Here is a 19,684-nt window from a genome sequence, read left to right on the forward strand (position 1 = left end):
CAGGGTCTTTGAGTCGGCTCTTCGGAACAGGTGGCCAAAAGATTGGAGCTTCACTGGGCTCCACTGGGCTCAGACCATATCACAGGTCCTGTTCCGAGTGATGTACTTCCCATCTTAGAATAACAGCAGCAAGGAGGCAGACAAAACAAAACCACCTCGCCTCCTCGCTGGGCGCCTGATCCTCCTCCAGCTCCACCCTTTGCGCCCCACCCCACCCACGTCCTCCTGGTGAACAGCAGTAGTCGTCTGCCTTGGCTCTCTTCCTCCCTCCAGCTTGTTCCTGTGTTCACTGCAGTGCTGCCTAGGTATATTCCATGCCTAGGATACACGCTGAAAACACGAGGCTTCCAGAATCTTCTTATACTTAGAAGCCAGTGTACACGTTTTAGCTTCCATGGACTGGATATGTACATCCTTTGAGCACTTCTTCCACCTGGGAACATACACTTCCTTTAAAATTTCACCTATGAAACCTCGTTTTCCAGCTTTCCCTTTTACCTCATCATCTATGGCTTTTCTATCTCTTCTAAGGCACTCAGTTTACTAGTTACCTTTAGGGTTGGGACAATTTTGCTCAATCTTGATTACACGGGAACTTGGACCCTGCCCGATGAAGGGAGGGGGAGAGAGTGAATGAATGAATGGCCGGTCGGTCGTACAAAGCATGCTGTTGTTCAAAGTCAGACACATCCAACTCCAAAATCCGGTTTGGTCCACCCTTCCCAAGATGACTCCTTTCCAATTTGAAAAAGTTCCTTAAAACAGTTCATTGGAAAAATGAACAAGTAAAGGCGGAGTCAAATAGCTGGTGACAATGTTCTTGTAAGGCACACTTACAGTGACACAGATACTGAAAACCGTAAGGGTCTGTGTGTTCAGCCAAGTGTAGAAATCGAAATTCCTGACCAGCAACTGAAAGCTCCAACAACTCGGCTTTGCGGTGAGAAAATAAACACCGTTTCAGACACACAAGACCTGCATTTAGTGCTCATTCTGCTGGGGCCAGTAAACAGCCCGTTTGCCTGGTGGGTGTGGCTCGTGGGATGATGCAGCGTCAGAAATGCAGCCAGCTCACTCACACTTCGGGGTGAGCTCGGGTCTGCTTTGAGGGGACACCCTTAACAAACAGGAAGTCAGGTCTTCAGCCTGATTTTTCTCGGACAGGTGAATCCATTAGGACTGGTGGAGCTCCTGCCTGCCACAAGACACCAGTGACCGAGGAAAGTGCTGGGAAATGGCTCAAACTGTGTTTCAAGGACTTGTCCCTGTCTGTCACTTTGGTACGAGTATGTGACAAGCAAGTAGGAAGGTTTTAGAAGTTTTTGTAATAATTTGAAGGGGGAATTTTATGTCTATTTTTATTTATATCTGGAATATCTTTGCTTTAGTTTTATGCTAATTCATTTTTATTGCACTTTACCAAAACCTGTCAGTCTATAGTAACTAAAAAACAAAAAAATCTGTTTAAAAATTGCACACAGAAAAAAATTTAAAGTTGCACACAGAGAGTTTGAGACAACAACGACAAAATCTCAGTATTCATCAAAAAAATACTCCAAGGGGAAAAACATAAGCCACAGAGTGAGAGAGAAAATTTTAACACATAAAGGTTTATGTAAAGAAGAAATCCTACATTATATGCGTGTTAGTCCCTCAGCCGTGTCCAACTCTTGGAGTCAGACTAGAGTAGCCTGCCAGGTTCCTCCATCCATGGGATTCTCCAGACAAGAATATTGGAGTGGGTTGCCATGCCCTCCTCCAGGGGATCTTCCCTACCCAGGGATTGAACCTGGGGACTCCTGCATTGTAGGCAGATTCTTGACCATCTGAGCCACCAGGAAGATGCCTAATCAAGTCAATCAGAGAAATGGGCAAACACGTTGGACAGAGGTTCTGCTGAGGAAACACTGATCATGCTCCATCAGCATGTGATAAGTGCTTGGGTAGAGAAATGGATCTGACGGAGCAGTCACCAGCTTAGCAGAAAGGTAGGAAGTCTCACGGTCCTGAAGCTTGGTGAGGATGCTTAAGCAGAACTCTTCTGCACAGCTGGTGGGAGAGGAAAATGGTCAAAACCCTTTGGAAAACTCTCTGGTAGCATCCACAGAAGCTGGACACCCACCTATCCTGTGGGCAGCGACGCCTCTCCCAAAAGCCAACAGAAAGGTGTTCAGGTGTGAAATGAATGATGTAGACAGGAAAGATCATGGCAGCGTAAGCTTGTGACGATCAGAACGTGAGAACAAGGCAAATGACCATCAGCAGAAGCCATGGGCAGAGGGTTCACACTGTGGAGAGTGAACTGCAGTGAACACAACAGACCACAGCTCAGGTCGCAACACGGGTGAAGCTCACAGACAGGACAGCACCCTAGTCTCATCACGGTTCTACCGCATGATCTGCTGGGCATCCTGGGGACAAACTGCCCTACAAATTCAGTAGCATCGTGGGGGATGCTGGAGTCCTCCCCCTCTATAGAGCCAACTTCCGCTTGGTACTCAGATGTCATGGGGCATCAGGAAGGTGGCCCTGAAGGAGTCCTGGGGAGAGAGGAGACCTGTGAGGTCACAGAGCAATGCAGGGTCGGCATGAGGTCCATGGTGCAGGAGTCACAGGAGAGAGAGAGAAATTTAATTCACTGGGAGAATTCCCAAGGGGCTGGGCAGGGGTGGGATGCAGAAGACTCACCTGCCCCCCCACCCCCACCAGGTAAATGCTGATGAGGGAATGGGGAACATCTCGGAGAGTCAGATCAGGTTTCAGGAGCTCTGCCCACCAGGAGTCCTTTTTAGCCTCAGCGGAGGCCTGGCTTGCTGTGATTCATGGGGTCGCAAAGAGTCGGGCACGACTGAGTGACTGATCTGATCTCTGATAATTTCATTCAGGCTTCCCTGCTGGCTCAGGGGTAAAGAATCCGCCTGCCAATGCAGGCGACTTGAGTTCGATCCCTGGGTTGGGAAGTTCCCCTGGAGGAGGAAATGGCAACGCCCTCCAGTGTTCTTGCCTGGAGAATGGACACTGGAGCCTGGCGGGTTACAGTCCATGGGGTCACAAGAGTTGGACACGACTTCGCTACTAAACCACCACCACCATATAATTTCAGTCAGACACAAGGGGCAGCGTAGGGGGCAGAGCAAGGCTGCAGGGGAGCCGTCCACACAGCGGTCATGGCGTTGCCTTCCTGCTTACCTTTCCCGCAGGCCTGGACCAGCCCGTACCACTCCCCGCAGCTGTCGCACAGCAGGGTGAAGGCCGTTTCGCGCTGGCCGGTCACGTGGCCCGGGGCGCACACGTACAGCAACTCGTCCCCCATCTCCAAGCCGGTGCGGCCCTGCAGGATGGTGTGTGGGAACGAGGGCGGGTCTCCACACGGCTTCTCTGCGGACAAGGAAGCACAGTAAGTTTCCCCAAACTCTGCAGAACTTTTTCAGCCTGAGAGAAATAAAAAACTGGAAAAGCGACCCCCTCTTCCCTCATGGGTGCTGCCTGTACCCTAAACGGAGATCGCCTTCACCCTGGCATCCCCCACCCTGGTCGAGTGCCTGGCACAGATGAAAAAATCAATACTCGTTGACTGAACTGTGTGCGCTCCAATATAGCTTTGTATTTTTAAACTGCCAGGCAACAGGACCAGAAGCAATGCCCAGGAGCCAGTTCCTTTTTGCCTTATTTACATAAATCGTAGATGCTCTTTGACAAATACTAAACTGTTACAGACTATAGAAGTTGCCTCTCCCTTCCCCCAACCTTCACCCTGATGATAACACTGCTACCGGTTTGGTTTTTACAAATAAATGCAGATACAGATATAAAGGGTTTCCTAGGGAGCACTAGCAGTAAAGAACACTTCGGCCAATGCAGGAGACTAAGAGAAGCAGATTCAATCCCTGGGTTGGGAAGATCTCCTGGAGTAGAAAATGGCAATCCACTCCAGTATTTTTGCCTGGGAAATCCCATGGACAGAGGAGCCTGGGCGGGCTGCAGTCCATGGGGTCGCAAAGAGTCACACAGGACTTAGTGACTCCACAACATTTATATTACAGCACACACGAAGACAATTACATATGTGTATGTGTCTGTGCATCTACGTGTGTGTGTATGTGTGTGTGTGCTTAGTCCTGTCTGACTCTTTGCAACCCCACGGACTGCAGCCTGCCAGGCTCCTCTGTCCATGGGATTCCCCAGGCAAGAACACTAGAGTGGGTTGCCATGCTCTCCTCCAGGGGATCTGCCCAACCCAGAAATCAAACCCACGTCTCCTGCATTGTCAGGTGGATTCTTTACTGCTGAGCCATTGGGGAAGCCCATAAATGGGTTAGATCGATCACTGCAGATGGTGACTGCAGCCATGAAATTAAGACGCTTGCTCCTTGGAAGAAAAGCTATGACTAAACTAGACAGCATATTAAAAAGCAGAGACATTACTTTACCAACAAAGGTCCATCTAGTCAAAGCTATGGTTTTTCCAATGATCATGTATTGATGTGAGAGTTAGACTATAAAGAAAGCTGAGTGCCGAAGTATTGATGCCTTTGAACTGTGGTATTGCAGAAGACTCTTGAGAGTCCCATGGACTGCAAGGAGATCCAACCAGTCAATCTTACAGGAAATCAGTCCTGAATATTCATTGGAAGGACTGATGCTGAAGCTGAAACTCCAGTATTTTGGCCACCTGATGTGAAGAACTGACTCATTGGAAAAGACCCTGATGCTGGGATAGAAGGCGGGAGAAGAAGGGGACGATAGAGGATGAGATGGTTGGATGGCATCACCGACGCAACGGACATGAGTTTAAGTAAGTTCCGGAGTTGGTGATGGACAGGGAAGCCTGGTATGCTGCAGCTCATGGGGTCGCAGAGTCGGACACGACTGAGTGACTGAACTGAACTAAATATCTATTACTGAGTCCCTGCTTTAAAAAAAATAAACGAATTTTTGGAGCTGGTTTAGGTTCACAGCAAAATTGAGTGGAAGGTACAGGTACAGAGATTTCTCCACCGGGCACAGCATGGACCACAGGGGTATGTTCACTGCAATTGATGAGCATCCAGTGACATGTCATTATCACACACAGTCCACAGTTACCTATGGGCTCAATTTTGGTGTTCCACATTCTATGGGTTTTGAGCAATGTGTAATTACATATATCCACCACTGTAGTATGACACAAAATAGCTTCACTGCCCTAAAAACCCTCTGTGCTTCATCTGTTCGTTGCTCCTAGCTCCGGGCAACCATCAGTCCTTTCACTGTCCCCATAGTTCTGCTCTCTCTAGAATGTCATGTAGTTGGAATCATATAATAGGTAGCCTCTTGAGACTGGCTTCTTTCCATTTCATAATATGCATTTAAGTTTCTTTCATGTCTTTTCATGGCTTGATAGCTCACTTCTTTTAATAATCGATTCTTATTTATTCATTTATTTGGCTGTGCCAGTCTCGGTTGTGGCATGTGGGATCTACTTTCCTGACCAGGGATCAAAGCCGGACCCCCTGCCTGGGGAGCACAGAATCTTAACCACTGGACCACTAGGCAAGTCCCCTCATCTCTTCTGAGCACTGAATGATATTCCATTGTCTGGCAGTGCCACGGTTTATTTATCCATTCACCTACTGAAGAGACATCATGGTTTCTTCCAAGTTTTAACAATTATGAAAATTGTCAAAATTATGAAATTGTCAAACTATGAAAATTGTCAAAAATGCTATAAACATTCATGTACAGGTTTTTGTGTGAACTTAAGTTTTCAGCTGGGCCTTCCTTGTGGCTCAGCAGTAGAGAATCCACCTGCAGTGCAGGAGACGGGGGAGACGTGGGTTCTATCCGTGAGCTGGGAAGATCTCCTGGAGTAGGAAATGGCAACCCACCCCAGTATTCTTGCCTGGAGAATCCCATGGACGGAGGAGCCTGGCGGGCTACAGTCCATGGGACTTTGTGACCATGGGGTCACAAAGAGTCGGACACAACTGAGCGACTAAACAACAACAAAGTTTTCAGCTAATTTGGGCAAATATCAAGGACTGTGACCGCTGGATCGCATGGTGAAAGATGTTTAGCTTGGTGAGAACCTACCAGACTGTCTTCCAAAGTGGATGTGCCAGTTCGCATTCCCATCAGCAAGGAGTGAGAGTTCTTGTTGCTCCACATCCTTGCCAGTGTCTGGTGTCATCAGTGTTCTGAATTTTGGCCATTCTACTAGATGTGTAGTGTATTTCGTTGTTTTAATTTACCTTTTCCTGATGACATATGACATGGAGCAATATTTCATATGCTTGCTTGCCATCCGTATATCTTTATTTTTTTAATACTTATTTTTTATTTATCTGGCTGCACTGGGTTTGAGTGGTGGCATGTGGGATCCAGTTCCCTGACCAGGGATTGAACTCATGCCTCCTGCATTCGGAGCACGGAGTCTTAATCACTGGACCATCGGGGAAATGCCTTTGTGTATTTTGTAATTGAGTTGTTCATTTTCTTAATATTGAATTTCAAGAGTTCTTTGTATATTTTAGGGCTTCCCAGGTAGTTCAGCTGGTAAAGAATCTGCCTGCAATGTGGGAAACCTGGGTTCGATCCCTGGGTTGGGAAGATCCCCTGGAGAAGGGGAACAGCTACCCACTCCAGTATTCTGGCCTGGAGAATTCCAAGGACTGTATAGTCTGTGGGGTCGCAAAGAGACGGACAGAACTGAACGACTTTCACTTCACTTTGTATATTTTGCATGATAGTCTTTAGTAGATATGTCTTTTGCAAATAACTTCCGAAGTCTGTGGCTTGTCTTTTCATTCTTTTGATAGTCTTTGGCAAAGCATAAGTTTTTAATTTTAAGGGAGTCCAGCTTATCAATGATTTCTTTCATGGATTGTACCGTTGGTGTTGTACTGAAAAAGCCATCACCATACACATGGTCTCTAGGTTTTCACCTGTCTTATCTTCTAAGAGTTTTGTAGTTTTGCATTTTACATTTAGGTCCATGATTCACTTGGAGTTAAACTTTGTGAAGGTGTGAGGTCTGGGTCTAGATTCTTTTCTTTTGTATGTGGATGTTCAGTTGTCCCAGCATCTATATTTAAAAGACAATTTTTGCTCCATTGTATAGCTTTTGCTCCTTTGTCAAAGATCAGTCGACTACATTTGTGCGGGTCTATTTCTGGGCTATTGGTTTCCACTGATATTTGCCTTTTATTTCACCAGTACCACACGGTCCTGGCTTCTGCATCTTAGTGCAAGTCTTGAAGTTGTCATGTCAGTGCTTCGCCCTTGTCCTTCTTCAATAATGAGTGAACTGTTCTGAGTCTTTGTTTCTCCTTACAAATTACAGAATTAGTTTGTTCATATCCACAAAGTAACTTGCTTAGGATTATGACTGAGATTGCACTGAATCTATGGATCAAGTTGGGAACCCTAACTACGACAGGATTATCTGGGCTGCCCTCTGCAGCCTCCTCAGACTTGCCCAGCAGGGATGGGTGCCCTCAGGGACGTTCCAAGCCCGGTGCATTCTCTAGTGAGCACTAGGACAAGGGCTCACCCAGAGCTCGTCTCCCCAGAACCACTGTTCTCTCTGTCTGCAAGGTCCTCGTCTGGCCCGTGCTCCAGCGGTTCTGTGTGTGCAGTGTCCTCTCCTCCTTCCCCTAACCACAATCCCCAGAAAGTTCCACCTCAACTGCCACCACCTCAGGAAGTCTCCCTAATTATCCTGCTCCTTTGTGTCATTCCGCTCTTACTTGTCGTTATACACTGTCAACTCCTTGAAGGGTGAAAAAGTCCCTATCTCTATCTGTCTATCCATTCATCTTTCTCTCTAATTATCCATTCATCTATCCATCTAGCTATCACCTGTCATCTATCTATTCATCCATTCATCTATCTCTCCATTCATCTATCCATCCATCCAACAATCCATCTATCTTCAATTTATCCATTCATCTATCTACCTATCATCTATCTATTCATTTATCCACCCATTCATCTATCTGTCCACTCAACCATCCACCCATCTATCCATCCATCCAACAGTCCGTGTGTCTGTATATCTATCTATCCATTGAAAGCAACTGTAAGTCTGAGCGCTGCTTTGCATTACCCTAGACAAATAAATTAACAATTGGCCAGTGCCAATTGGTAATGAGTACAGAATTTTCCACACTCCCTTGGGAGACCCTACACTGGATAAGTTCTATCAGCTGCTCAAAGTATTGCGATTTTTTGGTCTCAGTCTCCCATCACCACTGGAGAATTTCCCCAAAGCCCACCTGGAGGCTCAGCCCCTCCTGCAGGCAGACCTGGGAATTAGCTGTTCTCAAAAATTCTTGCTTGGCTTGAGAGGTGAGCATTCAGTTCTCTGTCTGAAGACATAAAAGAAGAGATCATTCCATTTCTGTCTTTATGGGAAATACAGGCAGGAGTAGCGTGTGCAGGGGAAGGTGGAATACAGTGCTGAGAGAATGAGGTGGGCTGGTGGAGAGAGCAGCCAGGCCAGCCCTAGCTTGGAGCGGGAGAAAGAGAAGCACACCCCAAGTAAGCCTTGGGCTGCAACAGGGAGAAGGCGAGAGGGGACTTGAATCCTCCAGACCCCACACCACTGACCGCACAAACAAGCCGCCAAGAGAAGCAAAGCTGGAGAACCCAAGTGGAGGCAGCTCATTTAATCAGGATCCAGTTAGTTAAAAATAACTTCCCTTATTAGTTTAAGTGAGATCACCACAGGGCTGGAAATTCACTGTCAGTGAAACACAAATATGAGAAGGAAACAGAAACGTCTACATTCATGGTGAGCTTTAGTTCAGAAAAAGACACACAGGAGGAAGCTGCCTGCACATGCCATAGGCTCTGTTTGCCTTCCAGGCTTGTGAGGGACATGTCTGCCGTTTTGGGACCGAGCACCCTTCATTCTCCCTGTCTTGCTGAGAAGAAGTGGCAGCCTAGGGCCAAGTGTCGTGAAGCATCTTTAGGAAAAAGGCAACTTTTAGAGGTGATGCTGCACCCGGGCTCTGCTGAATCAGACCTCACGTGCACTCCCCAGGAGCCTCTTCTGGCTTCCCACCACCTTCCTTCGGCACACAGCTTTCCCTTGTTTTTGATTTTTTGTTTTTAACTGCAGTACAGTTGACTTACAATGCTGTGTTAGTTTTCTGGCGTCCAGCCAAGTGATTCCGTGATGTATACACACATATATATACAAACGCACACATAATTGTATGTGCTAATAACCCCTAATTTACCCCTCTCCCACCCCTCTTCCCCTTTGGTAACCATGGGTTTGTTTTCTATGTCTGAGAATCTGTTTCTGTTTTGTAAATACGCTCATTTGTATCAAAGTTTAGATTCCACATATAAGTGATATCATATGGTATTCGTCTTTGTCTGTGTGACTTACCTTGCTTAGTAAGATAATCTCTTGTTGACTCTCTACAAGGTTCCAACCAGGGAAAAGTGGGGGGGCCATATGGGAGTGGTTTACATGCTCTTTCTAAAGGGCCAAAGGCAGAGGATCAGGGACAGAGCTCTCTGAGGAAAACTTGGGGAACCCATCCTGCTTTCCTGGAAAGCCCAAGAGACAGCAACCCTGTGACCCCAATCCCGCCTCAGCACGCATTCCTGAGCCCCCTTCATCGCCCATCTGCAGCCTCCTCTGAGGTCAGGCCCTGTTGGAACAAGATCCCATATTTTCCCACCTAAGTCTCTCCCTGTTGATCTGGAGGTGATGGGGGTGGGCACGCTAGGCTCCAGAAAATCACCTTGGGGTGCGGGGCTCAGGCGCTGTGATTCAGAGATGCCCATACAGGGCTCACTCTGCTAAAGTAGCAGCAGTCCTCACATAAACTGACAGGCGTCATGAATTTGCTTCAGTTTTGTTTTTTTGGTTTTGCTTTCTTTTGTGCTTCCCTATTGTTTTTGTTGTTTTGGGAGGAGTATGTAGACCTTTTGAGGGGAAATTTTCATTTACATATAATCACAAAGTTACAGAAAAATTCTAAGAATAAGGACCTCCTATAAATGCTTTATCCAGATTTACTAATGTGTTTTCATCCTGTGCCATTTGCTTTATTTTTCTCTAGATAGACATAAATATGTATATAGATGTCTATATATAGAGAAAATATATATCATACATAAATACACACATACATATATGTGTAGGCTTTGTTGTTCAATTGCTAAGTCATGTCTAACTCTTTGTGACCCCATGGATTGCAGCATATCAGGCTCCTCTATCCTCCACTATTTCCTGGAGTTCGCTCAAATTCATGTACATTGAGTTGGTGATGCTATCTAACTGTCTCATCCTCTCCTGCCCCCATCTCCTTCTGCCTTCAATCTTTCCAGTATCAGGGTCTTTTCCATTGGGTCACCTCTTTGCATCAGGTGGCCAAAGTTTTGGGGCTTCAGCTATAGCATCAGTTCTTCCAATGAGTATTCAGGGTTGATTTCCTTTAGGGTTGACTGGTTTGATCTTCCTGCTGTCCAAGGGACTCTCAAGAGTCTTCTCCAGCACCGCAATTCGAAAGCATCCATTCTTTGGTGTTGAGACTTCTTTATGGCCCAACTCTCACATCCATACATGACTACTGGAAAAACCATAGCTTTGACTAGATGGACCTTGATCGGCAAAGTGATGTCTCTGCTTTTTAAGACACTGTCTAGGTTTCTCATAGCTTTCCTTCCAAGGAGCAAGCATCTTTTAATTTCAAGGCTGCATGATTGTGTATGTATACATGTATAAATATGTATATATGTGTATCTGTAATTCCTTTCTCAACCACCTGAGAATGATTTGTAGATGTGATGTCCCTTTGTCCCCAAAAACCTTAGTACACGTTTCCAAGAACAAGGATATTCTCTTGAGTAACTGCAGTATAGTTACCAAATTAGAGAACTTAAGCCCCGACACAACACTACTATCTAATTCATAATCCATACTCAGACTTCATCAATTCTAGCTGTTTCCGCTGATCCAGGATCACAGACTGCATTTATGTTGTCAAGTCTTTTTAGTCTATTTTAATTCAAAACAGTTGCCTAGCCCTTCTTTATCTTTCTTGCCCTTGACATTTTGGAAAGCTTGTAGGCCAGTCGTTTTGTATAATGGTTCTCAGTTTGAGTCTGGTTACTGTCTCTTCATGATCAGATTCGAGGTACGCATTTTTGGCTACTGAAATCAAGCTGTGCTCCTCAGAGTGCAAGATATCAGGAGACACATCTCATCGGTTTGACAAGAACCTGGTTTTAGAGTCACACTCATGGGTTTTAACTTGGTGCCCTATAGGATGTGAACAGGTATCTCCAACCTCTGGCTTCTTCCTGCGCCACAGCTGTGGACAGCGAGGCACACACTCACAGACACACAACCTGTTGGAAGGCCTGTGAGGTGGAAGGCCCAGGATTTCCTTTTGGATGGTACGGAACATGTGGTTGGATGATAGTGGCCCCCATCACCCCAGTCAACAGCCAGCCAATGTCCAGAAGCAAGGCCCCCACCCAGCAGTTGATGGTGGACTCATGAATAAGCCCGGCTGAGCCCAGCAGAGAAACACAGACTGCTGTCTCCCCACCCCCCAAACAGTGGACTAAACAAAGGGTTTTTGCTTTAAGCCACTATATTTATGGATGGTATGCTGCTGCTGCTGCCGCCAAGTCGCTTCAGTCGTGTCTGACTCTGTGTGACCCCATAGACAGCAGCCCACCAGGCTCCTTTGTCCCTGGGATTCTCCAAGCAAGAATACTGGAGTGGGTTGCCATTTCCTTCTCCCATGGATGGTATGTTCCACAGCAAAGGATAGCAGATACCCTTTGTTCATCAGGGGAAAGAGCTCAGACTCAGAAGCCCTGCATGTCCATTGAGATCACGAAAGAAAGAAGGTCACGCTGCCTTTCTTTTAGCTCTGTCCTGTCTCCCTCAGAGATCTGAACCTCTGCCTCGGTTTGAGATTCAAAGGATCATTTTCATTTACTTATGCGGTTTAAAAACAAACCACGGGTATTGTTCTCCCCAGACCTTTCCAGGGCACGTCGTTCAGTCATTTGACTGCAATCAACAGATGTAGAGTCTTTTCTGGAGGGAGATGCCGTAGCAGCAGAGAAATCTACCACCAAGACACATCTAACAGGCACCAGCCAGGGCTGTAGGGTTCACTGTGGCTCTTTTTTAAAAATACATATATGTATTTATTTATTTGGCTGTTCCAGGCCTTAGTTGCGGCACACAGGATCTTTAGTTTTGGCTTGTGAACTCTTAGTTGTAGCATGTGGGGTCTAGTTACCTGACCAGGGATCCAACTGGAGCCCCCCACATTGAGAGTGCTGAGTCTCAGCCACTGGACCACTAGGGAAATCCCCCCTGTGGCTCTTTGCTTTGTCAACTCCTCTGACCCCCTTCCCTGAAGGGGAAGGCACTGGCATTTGGTGCCTCTGGGATGCAGCCTGAGGGTTTGTATTTCTAATATGTTCATCTGGTATTGCTCACCATCAAAGAGCTTTGGGAAACTGCATTAGTGAAGTATTTCTCCAACTTGGGTTACGTCTTATAACCACTGAGTGCATGCGTGCATGCTAAGTCGCTTCAGTTGTGTCTGACGCTATGCAACCTGCCAAGGTCCTCTCTCCATGGGATTCTCCAGGCAAGAATACTGGAGTGAGTTGCCATGTCCTCCTCCAGGGGATCTTCCTGACCCAGGGATTGAACCCGCATCTCTTAACATCTCCTGCACTGCCAGGCAGGTTCTTTACTACTAGAACCAGATGGGAAGCCCTGGGGAAGCTTTAAAAAGCCCCAACGTCGACAGCATTTGTATCTGAATCTCTGGGACCGGCCCTCAAGCCTCAGTATTTCTTAAAACTTTCCAGGTGAGAACACTGTGCAGCCAGGCAGTAGCCGTGGTGATGTCTATGACTGATGAGTAAGCAGCTTGCTTTCTCCCGCTGCGCACGGACATTGCCTTTCAGTGGCATGAATTTCTGACCGTGAAAGTGTACTCTTCCCAGGGCTCATGATATGCTGCCCTGGAGACTCCTTTATGGTCTTCTCCTCATCATTCAGCTGATTTCCCATAAGAGAGTTGAATTTTCCTTTCTAGGAGAAGTTTCCTAAATCCTATAAATTTCCTTTCAGGGAAAAAGTGTGTGTTTTTTTTTTTTCCTTTGTAGAAAAATTTCCACCATGAAGGCAGATTGAAGGGCATGCAGTATCAGCAGCTGTAGCAGATGCTGTCAGGGGTCCGTGGACAGGGGCTCTAGGTAGGCATCTGTGTATCTCTGTTGGAGGTTGGCTTGCCTATTGGAACGCTTTGTCTGAGCACACTGAAATCCAGAAGAGTCTGGGAATTTACAGCTCCCTGAAGTAGCCCTTACCCAGTGACTGACAGAAGCAGTGGTATAAATAGCCCTGCTCTCTCACTCCTGATCAGGAATCCCATGATGACCTGTGGTCACTGTCTCCAGAGAGCCCCTGCAGGACCCCACCAGAGTTACTCCCCACCTACACCCACCTCCCAACCCCTGTGGACACTGATTAGTGCCCCCCTTCTGGCCCCCTCCTTTCCCTGTCCACTTCCCCACTGCCCTGCTGGCTTTTCTTCAGAAGACTTCCTGATTCACAATGTTCAGTGAATCCTCATCGTAAAGTTGGCTTCTAACAGAACACAACCTAAAGGTCAACCCCCACAAGCACAGCCTCCAAAACCTTTACAGAGGCTCTGGCACTGACCTTCATCCTTAATACACAGCGCGTTGTATGTGCCCCCAGGAACGGGGCTGCTTTTCACCCTCACATCCACAGCTCGCATGGTTTGCTGCTCACCCCTCCGCTCGCTGCACACAGTTGTCCTGAAACAGACAAAGAAGACAGTGGGTTAGGAGAGCTAGCCAAACTGGGAAAGAATTCTCCTCTGCCATCGCTCTGAATCAGCAGATATTTTTCTGATTCAGGAGTTTGGGCTGAAATTATCAATACTCTTCCCAGAGATGGGTCTAAAAGCAGGAAGTTGTAGGTGATGCTTGAGTTCAGGTCATGTAAATTGATTCAAGTTTCAGATAAAATACATTGCTGATCTCTTCCAGTATATGCTTGGTTTTTATTTCATAAAATTCTGCTCTTTATTAGCTCCCTTCTTTTGGGGGGGATGGGTTTGTTTTGCTGTTCTTTTCAGATTTCTTAAGATAGATCGTTATTCCTGAACCTTCAGACTCTTTCCTTTTCTAACATAAGCATTTAATGTTTTTGTTAAAGCATTTAATGCATTTTCCTCCAGGTATAGCTCTAGTCGCATCCCATGAGTTTGGGTATGCTATATATGTGTGTGCACATATGTATGTGTGTATATATATGTGTGTGTATATATATGTGTGTGTGTGTATATATATATATATATATATATATAATTTTTGGCCACACTGTGTGGCATGTAGGACCTTAGTTCCAAGAGGGATGGAACCCATGCCTCCTGGATTAGGAGCACAGAGTCTTAACAACTGGACTGCTAGAGAAGTCCCTGTTACATTTTAATATCGTTCATTTCTACATATATGTAAATTTCCACTATAATTTATTTTTGTCCCATGATTTGTTTAGGGGTATCACTTAAATCAACAAATAGGATTTTTTTAAATCCACCTCATGGTTCTTGTTTTTTCTTTTTTTCATTTGTGCCGTATGATGTAGACACAGCACATCTATGTACTTCCCAACATAAATGAAAACACACGTTCATAGAAAAACTTGTACATAAATGTTCACAACAGGTTTATTTGTTACAGAGCAAAAATGGAAACAACCCAAATGCCTATCAGGAAGTGTATGGATAAATAAATTGCCGCATACTTGGTGCAATCAAATATTATTTAGCAGTAAAACATAATGAACCATTAATAACATAAAATATAGATGAATATCAAAATAATTTTTGAGTGAAAGGGGTCAGAAAAAGAGCATATTCTGTATGACTCCATTTATATGAATTACAAATTAGCCTCAGGTGTCCGAAACCTGATCAGTAGCTATCTGGGCACAGAGGTGGATGAACGGGTGATGAAGGTAGAAAGGGAGGAAAGAGCTGCCCCTGAGTCTGTCTATGTTTTGTAATAAGTTCATTCGTATCTTTTAAAAGTGTTTGTTTATTTTTGGCTGCACTGGGTCTTTGTTGCTGCATGCAGGCTCTCTAGTTGCGGAGAGTGGGGGCCACTCTATTTGTAGCATATGGGCTTCTAATCGCAGTGGCTCCTCTTGTGGAGCACAGGCTCCTGAGAGCATGGCCTCAGTGGCTGCGGCACGCGGGCTCAGTAGTTGCGGCACGCAGGCTCAGCTGCCCTGCAGCATGTGGAATCTTCCTGGACCAGGAATTGAACCCATGTCTCCTGAGTTCGCAGGCGGATTCTTTACCACTGGACAACCAGGGAAGCCCTGTATCTTTTTGAAATTTAGACTCCACATATGAGTGATATCATATGATATTTGTCTTCCTCTGTTGGACTTTTTTCACTTCGTATGATCATCTCTAGGTCCACCCATATTGCTGGCAAAAGTGCTGTTTCTTTTTTATGACTGAGTAGTATTTCATTGCCTGTATGTACCACTTCTTCACCCATTCCTCTGTTGACAGACATTTAGATTGCATTCATGTGCTGACTATTGTGAAGAGTGTTGCACTGAACACTGGGGTGTATTGCGATTTTCAAATTATGGTTTTCTCGGGATCTATGCCCAGGAGTGGGATTGCTAGATCATATGGCAGCTCTGTTTTTACTTTTTTTAAGGAACCTCCACACTGTTCTCCAGAGTGGCTGTACTAATTTACATTCCCACTAACAGGTTAAGAGGTGACGGTCCTTGTTTTCTAATCAGAGCATCACATTTGCTTAATTTAATCACATATTTCTTTTTTTTTTTGTTTGCCTGATTCTACCAATATCCTATTGTCTTGTTATTATAGCTTGTTTCTGATTTTTGTTATTGATTTTAATAAGTTAATAATAAGTTTTATAAAAGGTTTTCTGTATCTACTAAGAAAATCACGTGGGTATGTTCTCCTATAATTTTTTTTAGGTAGTAAATTACTTCAATAGACTTTCTAATAGTAAGCCATTCTTAAATTCCTGAGGAAAATCCAACTTGTACATTGCTGGATGGAGTTTGTTAATATTTTGTTATTTTTACATTCATGCTCATAAACGTGCCTTGTGGTTTTCCTCTCCTGACTGTTGTCTGATTTCGGTAGCAAATTTACAATAGTCTCATGAACACCCCTTCTTTTTCTGTCTTTGGAACACTTTGTATAAAACTAGAAATTCCCTTTTCCTTAATGTTTAATGAAATTTGACTGTAAACTTTCTGGGCTTGATACATTTTTAAAATAAATTTTATTTACCACAATTCCATTTTTAAAGGTGGTGAGCCTGTTTAGGTTTTAATTTCTTCTTGACTCAGTGCAGATGGATAAATACGTATTCATCTGGGTATTCAAACTTTTAATCCCATTAATCATAGTGTTTTCCTTTATTTATTTATTTATTTTTTAAAGTCTGAAATGATTTTATTTTATTTTTTTTTTCAAAAGATACTTTCAATGAATATCTACTACAGAATTGACAGCTTTAATTTTTCAGCACTTTATTATTATTTTTTTTTATAAATTTAACGCCTTTTATTGCCATACCTCATTTTACTGTGCTTTGCTTTAGTGAGCTTTATAGATACATGTTTTGGTTTTTTTTTTTTCCTTGTTAATTTTCTGTTTAGTTGATCTATCCATAAGTGTGAGTGGGGTATTAAAGTCTCCCACTATTATTGTGTTATTGTTAATTTCTCCTTTCATACTTGTTAGGATTTGTCTTACATACTGCGGTGCTCCCATGTTGGGTGGATATATATTTATAATTGTTATATCTTCTTCTTGGATTGATCCTTTGATCATTATGTAGTGACCTTCTTTGTCTCTTTTCACAGCCTTTGTTTTAAAGTCTAATTTATCTGATACGAGTATTGTGACTCCTGCTTTCTTTTGGTCCCAATTTGCATGGAAAATCTTTTTCCAGCCCTTCACTTTCAGTCTGTATGTGTCCCCTGTTTTGAGGTGGGTCTCTTGTAGACAACATATGTAGGGGTCTTGTTTTTGTATCCATTCAGCCAGTCTTTGTCTTTTGGTTGGGGCATTCAACCCATTTATGTTTAAGGTAATTACTAATAAGTATGATCCCGTTGCCATTTACTTTATTGTTTTGGGTTCGAGTTTATACACCATTTTTGTGTTTCCTGTCTAGAGAATATCCTTTAGTATTTGTTGGAGAGCTGGTTTGGTGGTGCAGAATTCTCTCAGCTTTTGCTTGTCTGAAAAGCTTTTGATTTCTCCTTCATACTTGAATGAGATCCTTGCTGGGTACAATAATCTGGGCTGTAGGTTATTTTCTTTCATCATTTTAAGTATGTCTTGCCATTCCCTCCTGGCTTGAAGAGTTTCTATTGAAAGATCAGCTGTTATCCTTATGGGAATTCCCTTGTGTGTTATTTGTTGTTTTTCCCTTGCTGCTTTTAATATTTGTTTTTTGTGTTTGATCTTTGTTAATTTGATTAATATGTGTCTTGGGGTGTTTCTCCTTGGGTTTATCCTGTTTGGGACTCTCTGGGTTTCTTGGACTTGGGTGATTATTTCCTTCCCCATTTTAGGGAAGTTTTCAACTATTATCTCCTCAAGTATTTTCTCATGGTCTTTCTTTTTGTCTTCTTCTTCTGGAACCCCTATGATTCGAATGTTGTAGCGTTTAATATTGTCCTGGAGGTCTCTGAGATTGTCCTCATTTCTTTTAATTCGTTTTTCTTTTATCCTCTCTGATTCATTTATTTCTACCATTCTATCTTCTAATTCACTAATCCTATCTTCTGCCTCTGTTATTCTACTATTTGTTGGCTCCAGAGTGTTTTTAATTTCATTTATTGCATTATTCATTATATATTGACTCTTTTTTATTTCTTCTAGGTCCTTGTTAAACCTTTCTTGCATCTTCTCAATCCTTGTCTCCAGGCTATTTATCTGTGATTCCATTTTAATTTCAAGATTTTGGATCAATTTCACTATCATTATTTGGAATTCTTTATCAGGTAGATTCCCTATCTCTTCCTATATTTCTTTGAATTTAAATCTGCCATATTTCTATTAGTCCTGCCCATTCTTTCTTCTTCTCTTTTCTTTTCCAGATTTTGATGGTTTGAATTAGTTTTCAGCAATCTCTTCTTCTTCTGTATTGGTTTGGAAGTTACATGTTCTTTTACAATTCTTTTAGTGGTTACTCCAGAGGTTATAACATGCTTCTTTGATTTATTAAAATTTAATGTTTCTTTTACCCTCTTTCCCAACAACACAACTTAAAATACTATGTGTTAACATACTTCAAACACTTCCTGATTTGTATGCCATTTTTTTAGTGTTTAGTATTACTATTATTGCTTTAAATAATTATAGATCTTCCTCAACTTACAATGCGGGTTACATCCCCCAAAACTTGTAATAAGTTGACAATATGGTAAGTAAAAAATGCACATAATACATATAGCCTGCTGAACATCAGAGCTTAGCCTAGGCTACCTTAAACATGCTCTAAACATTTACATCAGCCTACAGTTGGGTAAGATCATCTAACAGTCTATTTTACAATAAAGCATTCAAGGTCTCATGTAATTTATTGAATGCTATGCTGAAAGTGAAAAAGCTGAATGGTCATCTCACCACAGCTATAGTGTGTCAGTTTTTTATTCTCACGATCGCACAGCTGACTGGGAGCTGCAGGTTACTGCCACTGCCCTGCATCACAAAAAAGTATGATAGTATCTCACTAGCCTAGAAAGAGATCAAAATTCACAACCTGAAGAACCATTTCTGTTGAAAGCATAATGCTTTCCTACCATCATAAAGTTAAAAAGTTGTAAGCTGAACCACCATAAGTCAGGGACCATCTGTATGTAATTTCAACTCACCTCTATATTTACTTTTACCACTCAGTTCTTTCTTGCGTCTCCAATTGTCCAACTCCAATTATTTTCCTCCTGCCAGAAGAACGTGCCTCAGGGTTTCATTTAGTGCAGATCACATATAATGAATTCTCTCACCCTTTATCTGTCTGAAAATTCTTTATTTTACCTTTATTCTCTGAAGATATTTTTACTGGGTATAGAATTCCGGTTTGGCAATATTTTCTTTCAGCACTTTGAAGGCATCATTCAGTGGTCTTTGGGCTTTCACTGTCACTTTATTGCTGCTCCTTTGAAGGTACTCTTTCTTTTCCTTATTACTTTTAGCAGTTTTTCTTCATATTTGATCCTTACCAGTTTTACTATTTTGTTCCAGGTTGTGAAACTCTTATTTATCCTGACTGGGCTTCACAGGGCTTCTTAAATCTGTGTGTGAGTATTTTTCCACAGTTGTGGCTAAATATACTAATTTTGCTTCATCTTATTTCTCTTCTCCTTCTGGATTTCCAATTACATGCATCTTCTTTGCTTTGTACTCTTTCTTCTATATTTTCATCCCGTTTCTTCTGTTCTTTATTCTGGACATTTTCCTCTAAAATATCTTCCAGTTCATTAATTTTCTCTTTGACTCTTAAAATCAGCTGTTAGATTTGGCCATTAAGTTCTTAATTTCAGCTATTGTATTTTTCACTTCTAGAGTTTTTACTTGGTTATTTTCATAGTTTTCAG

General features: G+C 43.4%; 1 protein-coding gene across 1 annotated transcript in view; it reads right to left on the bottom strand.

Annotated features, from left to right (window-relative positions):
• SUSD5 (sushi domain containing 5) overlaps positions 1 to 19,684 on the bottom strand; it is a 46,046-nt gene that overhangs the window by 11,803 nt on the left and 14,559 nt on the right. The window contains exons 3-4 of the mRNA XM_061395795.1: positions 13,706 to 13,824; positions 3,190 to 3,378 (exon numbers count right to left, since the gene is read on the bottom strand). Coding sequence (XP_061251779.1) covers positions 3,190 to 3,378; positions 13,706 to 13,824 — 308 coding nt within the window. The remainder of the gene's footprint in view (positions 1 to 3,189; positions 3,379 to 13,705; positions 13,825 to 19,684) is intronic.

The sequence above is a fragment of the Bos javanicus genome, chromosome 22 (assembly GCF_032452875.1).
Source record: "Bos javanicus breed banteng chromosome 22, ARS-OSU_banteng_1.0, whole genome shotgun sequence".
NCBI classification, from domain to species: domain Eukaryota; kingdom Metazoa; phylum Chordata; class Mammalia; order Artiodactyla; family Bovidae; genus Bos; species Bos javanicus.